The 10,799-nt window shown below is 39.5% G+C and overlaps 1 protein-coding gene across 4 annotated transcripts in view; it reads right to left on the reverse strand.

Annotated features, from left to right (window-relative positions):
- The window catches only part of sbno1 (strawberry notch homolog 1 (Drosophila)), an 18,492-nt gene extending 8,856 nt beyond the window's left edge, over positions 1-9,636 (reverse strand). The window contains exons 1-15 of one of the 4 annotated variants that reach the window (XM_085464364.1): positions 9,505-9,636; positions 6,862-6,981; positions 6,668-6,772; positions 6,333-6,560; positions 6,106-6,241; positions 4,416-4,516; positions 4,156-4,252; positions 3,775-3,935; positions 3,364-3,497; positions 3,164-3,254; positions 2,924-3,085; positions 2,625-2,760; positions 2,405-2,510; positions 1,110-1,263; positions 843-1,025 (exon numbers count right to left, since the gene is read on the reverse strand). In XM_085464364.1, the coding sequence (XP_085320490.1) occupies positions 843-1,025; positions 1,110-1,263; positions 2,405-2,510; positions 2,625-2,760; positions 2,924-3,085; positions 3,164-3,254; positions 3,364-3,497; positions 3,775-3,935; positions 4,156-4,252; positions 4,416-4,516; positions 6,106-6,241; positions 6,333-6,560; positions 6,668-6,772; positions 6,862-6,981 (1,914 nt within the window). In that variant the 5' untranslated portion in view covers positions 9,505-9,636. Of the gene's footprint in view, positions 1-842; positions 1,026-1,109; positions 1,264-2,404; positions 2,511-2,624; positions 2,761-2,923; positions 3,086-3,163; positions 3,255-3,363; positions 3,498-3,774; positions 3,936-4,155; positions 4,253-4,415; positions 4,517-6,105; positions 6,242-6,332; positions 6,561-6,667; positions 6,773-6,861; positions 6,982-8,962; positions 9,277-9,303; positions 9,485-9,504 lie in introns of those variants that run through there. The other 3 variants (XM_085464361.1, XM_085464360.1, XM_085464362.1) reach the window with 3 other exon arrangements.
- Positions 9,637-10,799: the final 1,163 nt, after the last annotated feature.

The raw sequence follows: 10,799 nt of genomic DNA on the forward strand, positions 1-10,799 counted from the left end.
CCTCTGACCACCACCAGTAGGCAACGGGTGAAGTGTCTTGCCCAAGGACACAACGACCGAGACTGTCCAAGCCGGGGCTCGAACCGGCAACCTTCCGATTACAAGGTGAACTCCTAACTCTTGAGCCACGATCGCCCACAATCGCCCATAATAATAGGTAATAATAATAATTACCTTGTAATAACTAAGAGTGTTACCAAAACGCCTTTAGCTAGTTATAAGTATTACATTTTGCTATGTTAAGGGCCTCAAGCGGATTTTTTTTTTTTAGGATAAAAGTTTTCCCTGTCAACTGGTATGGTTCATCGCTTCATCACTTAACAACTGAATTGGAGATTCGGTCATGTTCTCCCATTTGGCTACTGATGGGTCCTTTAAGAGCAGGAGCTGGCTCAATCATCTATTCATTCAGGTGTCTTTCATATTGTCAATGACAATCACAGGATGCACAGTTGTGCTTTTATTGTGGAGTAAACCTACAATTGACAGTTACTGCTTCAAGTCACTATTTGTTTCAACAGATCTCAACAGCCACACAAACACAACTACCCAAATTCAGATTGTGTGGGAGTTTTAAATTCCGCTATGTGTAGCACTTTGTGGCATACACAGCAACGCATGCAAACATGCACACACTCGCACGTCAGATTAATTTGCCAAGTGTGCCCGACTTTAGCTATCACATGCAGCCTTATTTCCTTGCAGGTTAAAGTCCACGCCCCTGCAGAAACTTGCTTCAGCTGACACACCCTACATATCAAATATATTGATATATGAATTTGTTTAACCAGTTAGTGAGGGCAACAACATCACTGTTAATCACACTTCAAAAACTGTTTTACCTTTCCATTCTGAACCTCTTCTCTGGCCAGCTGAACTACTCGGTGGACTTTGGAGGCAATGCAGAGATACTTAAAGAACCTTTGGTGGGCAGACCAAAACTGACCCCACATGGACTTCTTCATGCGTTGCTCTGCATCCATGAGGTTTGCAGCCTGCTGGAACCTTTCCCGTGCCCTCACCCACTGGAAGAAGCAGGAGACAAAGTTGAAATAAAATAGTGCAAGCACAAACGGAAGAATTAAAGTGATGAAGAGGTAGATGCTCACCAGTCTAACAGATTTGTTGTACATATTGATATATTTCTGAGTCAGGGGAACCTCGTCGATCTTGAAAGTCACACCTGTAAAACTCAGCTGTCTTGCAATGTACATCCCTCTCAGCTTCATGTCCATAGCTACAATCTCCATGGCACCAACACCTCTGGAATTGAGAGGAAAATGTATGCAAAAATGACGTGCATGTTATGACCTACAAGAGGCTTCTATGAAGTATGAAGCAGCCAGTGGAAAAGTAGAAAAGCTATTAGCTAGCACCCTTTTTCGAATGTTAGCTCATGTAACTTTATCCTTAATTTTTTTCCCCTCCTTGTATCAAAGCAAGCACTTAGTGGAAAAAAAAAAAAAAACCCCACACATACAAAATTAATCACAGGGCTGGGCGATATGAGGAAAATCTAATATGGCGACATTTTTCGGCTATATCACGATACATGATATACAAATGTTATTTTCAACCATATAGTGCCATAGAATTCAGGACACAAAATAAAACAGCGGAAATTAAAAATGTCCTCCTTTGTGCTTATAACGTATATATTAAAAAATAATAATAATGTGACAACCTCAAATTACAGAAATAACAGTGTAGACATTGACTATAAAAACTGACCAAGAACAGTCACAGGTATCACAACAGATTTATTTAACGTTTTCTTTGGTGTGCAGGGAGACAATGACATGCCAAGTTGAAAACAGTCTTCGTTTCCCAGTGAATGACTTTTCAGCTGGTGAAATAAATTCGTGGTGCTGCTACCTTTTTCCAGCAATAGCTTTAACACATGCTTTGCAAATGAGTGCATTTTGTCTGTGGTGGGGACCAGTTTGCAGCATAATTTGCATAGTACAGTTTTCTGGTCCGTGTCAGACTTTTCATAAGCCCCTCATTTAGGAATATGGCCCTTGATTTGCTTTGACAGGTCCTTCTGTTTGGAGCAACCTGGTTCTGCCTCAACTTCACTCGCCATGTTGGTATTCTTTGTGTCTGCATCTACGTGGTGACCATCCAAACGATGAAGAAAAAAATAAAAAAATAAATAAAATACTGCAGTAAACAATGTATTTTGCGACACCACGAAACAAACGATAGCGTCTAATATGAAACAATAGATGTTTTACTTTCGCCATCCGATATATTTCATCATACCGCACAGCCCTCATTAATCATTTAGCAAATTTTTCAGAGAGACCCCTCATGACCTTGATTCCAATATCAGACTTCTTAATGACTTTTGGGAACTTTGTCTTTCAAGTCTATGGCTTCTTCTGCAACTTGAAAGGCTTACCTGCGCTCAACAGCTTGGATAAAGTCCCCAAATTCTCTGAAGGGTGTTTTGTGTCCCCATATGCCCAACCGGTTCATGTAGGCCATGTTTCGTGGTTCAGAGGCACCTACATAGGAATTTTTTTTGTTACAATATTTAATGTTTACAAAGATGCATAATAGTAGGATTTAAGACTGCCAATTTATTCATGGATCAAATTATGTTTGTGTTGTTAACAAACCTGTAGCACTTGCATACACAACCCGAGCCTTTGGGAGCTTGTTCTGCAGCTCCAACACTGCAAGCCCAGTTTTTGTAGGCTTGGAGGAGCCAATTGGACAAACGTTTTTGGCTTTATGACACTCATCATAGACGATCTAAAGGACACTTTGTTAAGGAAACCCCTTATATTTATCTTATTTATATCATTTTACATATAACTAATCATACTCGTGGTTACATGAAAACAAAAATGGTCTAATCAACCTTTTGTATGCATTTAAAAAAAAAAGAAAAAAAGAAACACTTCTGAAAGGATACGACTCCATCAAAGTCTTCGCCACACCAGTGGAGAAGCTGCTCAAATCTGGTCTTATATTTCCCTCCTGACTGACTCTCTCCTATCAAAGAGGAGTAGGTGGCAAAGATGACACCTTTCTTCACACTTCCATTGTGCTTTGAAGAGATTTTGCCATATTTGAACTGAAAAACAGAAAAGTGTAATGTCATACGAGTGAGTAAACACTTGACATTATTGTGTACATCATAAAAGTGTTTTACCTTGTTGAGGGAATGAACCTGGATGTTCTTGGCTCCAATGTCTCTTAAATCCCTTTCAGCGTCATACTTCAAATCATTTGAGACACTAAACCTTAAGAGAAGACAATAAAACACAAAATATTATACAGAGGACATGTTTAGGTTTTATTTTACGGTCAGTCAATCATCTGTCAACGACTGTGGCGAATATTAGAACTTACCATAGTGACCTCTTCCTGCCCAGGAGGTAATTCTCATAGATGATCCCTGCAATTGTCCTGCCTTTCCCCACACCAGCTCCATCGCCAATCAAATAAGCCGCTCGATCACCATTTGGGAGGAATGTCTCATGTTGCTGTGGTACAGTGAGATAAGAAATTTTATTTTTCAAGATAGGGAATAGCAAAGAACTCCGCAAAAACAAAAATACCTAAACAACAATCGCAGAAGAACAGAAGATCATCACATTAAATATTATACGCCGTTTTCAAATAGCAAGTTTTGGTGAAACAACAACAGAAGAGTTAAAGTGGAACAACCAACCACAGATGCATTTTTTAAGTCTTTTTTTTTTTTTATTATGAATAAAAGAAAGAAAGTTACTGTATAGTCAGTCAGTTTCCAGTGATTACCTGAGCTGCATATGTAATAGCTTCCAGCTGCAACGCAGAGAGGCAGCCCCTATCAATGACTTCCTCTGGGATGGTCAGTCTGTACCACACATCAGGAGGGCTCACACTGGACAGAGAACTGGTCTCTACAACAGGATCTGGGTGCCTCAGGCCAACCTTTACTGCAGTGACAAAACCAAGTGGTCAGAGGAAGAAGGAAGCAGCAGCAGCAGCAGGCGGCTGCTTCTTGTTTGATTTGATGGAGCAGTATTGATTAAGGGTGATGCTGACACTGCTGTTACTCCACAGTCTAGTTCATTGGCCTTGAGCTCCTTGCTTTGTGACAAAATGCCTCATTATTGATGAAACTCTGATTCTTTGATTTAAAACAGTAGTACTTACATTTCTGTGGCATGTACTCTGCATAAGTCTCAGCATGACCCAGCTCATCCTCCTCTTCCTCCTCAGGCTCATCCTCTTCCTTCACCACTGGAGGTTTCTGTATAGAGTCATGTGTAAGCAATATTCTGCTTTTAAAATTGTACGCCAAGGCCAAGCAAGACCAAAAAGAACTATTTAGAATCACTTATATCTACTCTATAAAGAAAAATTAAAAACATGAAAAAACCACAACTGTCCACCTTTAATATTATAACACTTACCAGAGAATGTGGAAAAGTTTGTAGTTTAATGTCATCATGAATCCAGATCCTGGCAGCATCTTTACCCAAAACTTCTCTCTTGATTCCATTGTTCAAGTCACCTAAAACACCAACACGCCATTAAACTGTTACTGATATGGTCAATGCCCCATGGATGACTTGTCATTTTTGAGGCAATGCTTAAGAATCAGAAAGATGTCTCTGCTAAACTATAATAGTTAGCACAACAAATAAACAGCATATTGTTAGCATATTGTTTTATTTTCCAGGTAAACATCTCTGTCTCATGAGATGCAAAAAGAAAATGTTCAGCTCTGGATGAGCTCAGCCAGGATTTAAACCAGTTACAACCGCTTCAACCAACTACAACTTTAAAGATCATTTTAGCTCTCTGGGATTGAGGTGAGCTTAATGATTCTTATCAACAGAATAATTAAAACGTCACAGCTGTGGCATGGAGTTGGAAAATTAAACTTAAGACTTAATACAGACTCATGATAAACCCATCCGAAATATGAATGATGAATGAAAACTAGATCAAAACCCCATCACCACTTACCTATGTTTATTAATACTTTTCAATAGTATAACAATAGCAAAAATAATAGGTCAGAAAACTACCGGCAGACTGAATGTTAATCAGCAAAAACTTCAAATATAAAGTTCTTATATTTATATGAACACATGTATTCAAATAAAATATCAGTTTTCAACTTCTTAAATGCAGAATGTGTTTTTCTCATGTTTTAGTCATTTCAATTCATAGACTAAAACTTTTAACTATGACGTAAACTCAGGCTCTAAAGTTATTATTTGCCCCTCCCCCTTTCCTATGTTTTATTAACCTACCAATAAAGTGATGACAATGCTGGTAAATAATGTTAACAGCAGCCCTACTAGGAGTCATTTAGGATAATATAAAAAAGTCATTAGGTAGGTAAATCCGCTTCCTCCCACAGTCCAAAGACATGCTTACTGTTGGAAATCCCTATCTAAATATACTGGAAGAGAAACATATATTCAATTTCAGTGGTCAGGGGACATCAAAATGCATGCATAGATTTCCTAGTCAAACTAAGTTTAAAAAAAAAAAAAAATTATTTGTTTTTTTACTTCTTTTTTTTTTTAAAGCAGCATTTCTACAACACAACAGCTTTAACTCAACTAAGAAACTCCAGACTGGCAACACAACGAGCATCTCTGGTTCCTCCCACCAGAGCACTGGAAAAAAGCCATGCTAATTCGTGTTATTGATAAATTAGGCCAACCATAAAATTGACTTTTTCCCCATTGCATTAATAATGACAATGAAAAGACATGCTTGCCACCACACACTTTTAACTGTCATAATCCTCTAATGTACGCACACGTCAGCAGAACAACATGACTGTCTAATGTGTTAGTCTTTTTGGCTGTTCGCATGGAAACAGGAATGGGACGATTCTATTTCTATTCAGGACCATTTGGGTACCATGTCTTTCTCTGATAATGCCTTTGATATAAGTTACTTATGAACAAGTGCTTAATAAGTTTTTGCTACAACCACATTCAGTAACACTGTAAGAAATAGACCATTACCATCTATGACATGATTTGAAGAACCTGAAATGATTTATTTATGCGGCCTGCTGTGTTAAGTATTAGTCGAAATGTTTACAATACATATTTACAAGAACACATGATAACTCACCTGGGCCTGTGGCCGTTGCTACTGGTGGAGCAATATCAGGTGGAGGCTTGAGCTTCATGAGCTCTATCAGACTGTTGCCCTTTAGACCAGTGCTCTTCACACTGTTGGGCCGAAGGAGGTCTTTCAACTGAATCTGCTGAGATTAGAATGATTACCATAACCAAGTAAAATGCTTTTCCACTGACTAAACTATTTACCCACTGAAAATATGAGCTGCATAAACTCACCTGATCTCTGTTAGAAGGCACTACTGTGGATGCTGAAGGGGGAATACTTGTGGAAGAGGGGGCTAGTGAACTTCGCAGGGTTGAATTCGCCACATGAACCACCTTGGTGACAGTTATGGTATGCTTGACAGGGTTAATAGCAGGCTGTTTGGTCACAACAGCTCCCAGTGGAGGCAACTGATTCAGCTGATTTAAGACAAACGTGGTGGTTGATGGCTGAGGTTTGTGCTGGTAAAAAAATAAAGATAGTACATTTGAATTCACACCGCAAAACATAAACTGCAAAATACCAGAGTTAACTAAAACAAGAGGAACATATTGTTCTGTAATCTCACCCTGATGGTAACAATGGGGACTGCAGCAGGATGTTCAGGTCGAACAACTTCTACTGACTCTGTCCCCACACCAACACCAACATCCAGGGCACTGATGGAGATAGACTGTAGGAAAGCAAATGATAACATTAACATATATACAGATGTATAAACAGTAATTTCTCCATAAGAACAAAAACTAAGGATCATCTTACTTGCTGGGTTGTAGAGGGCTGTGCAACATCCTGAGAATCAACATCAAATAAGCCAATATCATTTGGGCAAATTCCACTCTCACTGAGAGCGGCGAGAAGTAAATCCTGTCCGGGATCCATCTGCAAGACAAACGTTAATATAACCTTATGGAAACATCTTCCATTTAGAGTGTTGATTATCTACAGGTCCAATAATGATGGTATGATGGAAATCACACTCAGAAGTTAACACGGAGTGGATAGAACATCAGCAGCCATTTTGTTAATTGTGTTATAATGAACCAAAGGGGAAATCAACAAAAAAATGTTTCCAGCCTCTCAAGTGGGAACATTCCCAGCCTAATACGAATCCCTCTAAAAACAAGTAATCCGAAGACCTTTTTGTCATGTGTTAGGTACGTGTCATCTGCATTTTTTACAGTGTGTAATCAGCCAATACAAACAAAGACTAATTGTTAGTATAACTTGTCTTCATCCGCAGCCCTAAAAATTCTCCAACACAGAGAGACACCCTTCCCTGGGATGCAAAAGAAACTATTCACTCTGTGCAACCATGAAACTCAACTGTGAATTTAAAAGTGAATGCTATTTTCAGCCAAATGAAAACTTTCCACGTCAAGCAACATGTGTAGCCTCATAAGGTTACATCTTTTACCCATTTAAAGCTCATTTTAGTCTCTAGTTCAGATTCAGATGAATTAGAAAAACTGAGCTCTGCTTAAACAAATACAATCAAACGTTGCCATCAAAAGCAGACCAGTAATAATCAATCCTCATTCTTACATGTCATTTACAGTAACCAGACATAGACATACAATGGGGACAGCTTACAAAGGAAACCCAAAAGAGTAATGTAAACCACAAATATCAAGACCCACATGTAAAGCACACGTGGGGTACAAAACATCCATCCATCCATCCATTCGCTTCCGCTTATCCTTTTCAGGGTCGCGGGGGGCGCTGGAGCCTATCCCAGCTGTCATAGGGCGAGAGGCGGGGTACACCCTGGACAGGTCGCCAGTCTGTCGCAGGGCCAACACACAGGGACAGACAACCATTCACACTCACATTCACTCGCACATTCACACCTAGTGGCAATTTGGATTATCCAATTAACCTATCCCCACAAGCTGCATGTCTTTGGACGGTGGGAGGAAGCCGGAGTACCCGGAGAGAACCCACGCAAACACGGGGAGAACATGCAAACTCCACACAGAAAGACCTGATGGTGGAATTGAACTCAGGACCTTCTTGCTGTGCGGCAACAGTGCTAACCACCGTGCCACCGTGCTGCCCGGGGTACAAAACAATCAGTGTAAAACAAAATTCAAAGCTACGCTTTCCAATGAAAAATAAATATTTCACACTCAGCATGAAACAACAAACTTTTGATGCTAAACTTAAATCCGCAAATACTGTTTCAATCAAATATAAGCTGTTTGGATGTTTAAACTCTCCTCAACTCTTGCAGGATCGAAACAAGCAAATTAATGATGAACAATTCTTGTAAACTCTGACTCGATATACTTTAATTCAGTCGTTGGTAGGATTAACAACACGAGAATTAAAGCTAGTCGAGTACTATAGCAACTTCTACACACCCGTGTGATACAAAGACTTGTTCCAAAGTGACCCAAAACAAGACACGTGTTTGCAATGCCCTCTTATAACTTCCTGCTCTCATCAGAGGTTCTCCTTCCTCGTTAGCTCGGGTGGTTCATAGCCTTATTATTTATGCAGACAATAATATCGTATATGCTAAAATATTATATAAGCTCAAAGAATACATATATAAGATAAACACCAGTCTGCAACAGCCACTGCGTGGTTTTTCAGAATGTTGTACAAGCTAAACTGGCCTGCTTAGATCAGGGTGACACAGCTAAGCTACGCTAGCTTGCTCACTAACCGAAAGCTAAGCTGCTGAAACTGAAAACCAGTTTCATATTCAGTATTTCAGTGACAAGTCAGAAAGGTGAAATACTCTCAAACTGACAGAGGCTAACCTAATGCCAAGTTCAACCACGTACAAAATTCAGAAAGAAAGCTTACAGCCGTTATGGCTCAATGTTATTAATGGTAACCACGGATACTTGCTTACGTCCATATGTCAGTCCATTTATCCTACTGTAGATTCTCGCTCCTGGAAATGTTTGTTTTCTCCAGGTTTACTTTATCTCTCACTGGTCTAACTATCACGGATACTTTGATTCCACTACACCGTATTAGAGACCTCTAGCTAGCTTGTTACGTCGGCGCTCCTTGAAGTTGATAACGAGTTGCTGATAAATGACGTTAGCAAGTTTTTTCAGCACTAAGTGAGTTTTAAAAAATACCAACTTCGACTATTTCCAGCAGGCTACCACTCCTACTCTCCTGCACCACAGCTAACGAAAAAAAAAGAAACATGCTATCGACCCCTCACATTGTTTTGATACTCACTGTACTCTCCCCCACTGTGTCGCGGCTTTTGCTAGCTAACATTAGCAACAAGGAGCGTTCAGACCAGCTACCCGCTATCTTCAAATCGAGAACTTGGAATTTATTCTTCAACAATCAGCGCAACACCGTAATTTTTACATTTTCCTCGCGAAGAAGTTGAGCTAGCGTTAAAACGAAGCGTTCCCACGCCGATATGCTCACCTGGTGGTTGAACGGCCGCTGCGGCTCGCGATCGGCAGCGCTCAGCAGTTCGGGGCTTGTTGTCCTATCCGCTCCGTCGCGCTCACGCCATCTTTTTATCAAACGCTCCGCCGCATGCTGGTCACGTGACGTGTAGGCCTACAGCGTCCGTTTTCGAAGTCAAACTCTTCGGGCAGCGCCGACAAAAACGAGTCTCTGAGCAGCCGCGCGGCATCCCCCGATGACAGTAAACTGATAAAAGCGTGAAAATCAACATTTCTTCAACGTTTCCGCAAACGATAAACATAGCAGAGTCATCGAGCTAATACCACATCACGTGACCCGACCAGGTCTGGATAGGAAGTGACGATGAAAATTGTTTCTTCTTCGTCTTCTTGTTCCTTTCACACCTCTTCTTGGTTCTCTTTTATTAAACAGAAATATGCGCATGCCTCAAATATAGAGGCAAAGTATCGATATCGTTCGTTTTTTAAAAAAATATTTTCATCGTTTTTTCATTGTTCTATTTTTTTATTTTACTATGAAATAAGATGTGAACCCAGTGGGTAAAATTTGGAACGACGGGATATTTCAAAAGGATATGACTGTTATGAATATCTTCCAGCACCCCTCGACCCTGAATCGTATAAGTGGGAGTGAATAGATGGAAACAGAGGGGTGTATACTTTACAACTGCATGAAGTTAATCAATATAAGTAATAAACAAATACAAATACAAAATTAAATAAAGGTAAATGAATTTTTGGGACACGAGGTTTTTACAGACTTCTTGTTCAAGTAAGAAGAAATAATGCTCACATTAGCTGTCCAAAACACTAAAGAAGTGTTTTTTGTTGGCAAAGTTGATTTATGAAAGTTGAACACATAAACACAGAATAGTGATATAATGAATTTATGGTTATTCGTCATTCTTTCACCTATAAAAATCAGCAGTCCACAGTCATTTCATAATCCAAAATCAAATAGTCATTTCTAGAGGCTCTAATAATCTTAGTAACCACAAGGTTTTCATTTAGTAACAAAGCTAGAATATGATGAATGTGCCATTAAAAAAAAGAAAAAGACATCAATCCAAAATCAGTGAGAGTACATATTACAGGCCGAAACATAAAACAGGAAATATGGATTTAGGACTAAATGAAATACTAACTGGAACAGATGAACAGCCATATGTTTCATGAGCACCATGAAAGAAAATGTTCTATAGTTCAGTACTTTGAGTATAAAAGAAGCTGGAATAAACAGAATTAGCAAAGTAGACATAGCAGGTGGTATTACACCTTATAGTGGAACAA

The sequence above is a fragment of the Copadichromis virginalis genome, linkage group LG7 (genome assembly GCF_057382275.1).
Source record: "Copadichromis virginalis isolate Kocher_CV1m ecotype Utaka linkage group LG7, C_Virginalis_male_GT1.1, whole genome shotgun sequence".
In the NCBI taxonomy this organism is placed as follows: domain Eukaryota; kingdom Metazoa; phylum Chordata; class Actinopteri; order Cichliformes; family Cichlidae; genus Copadichromis; species Copadichromis virginalis.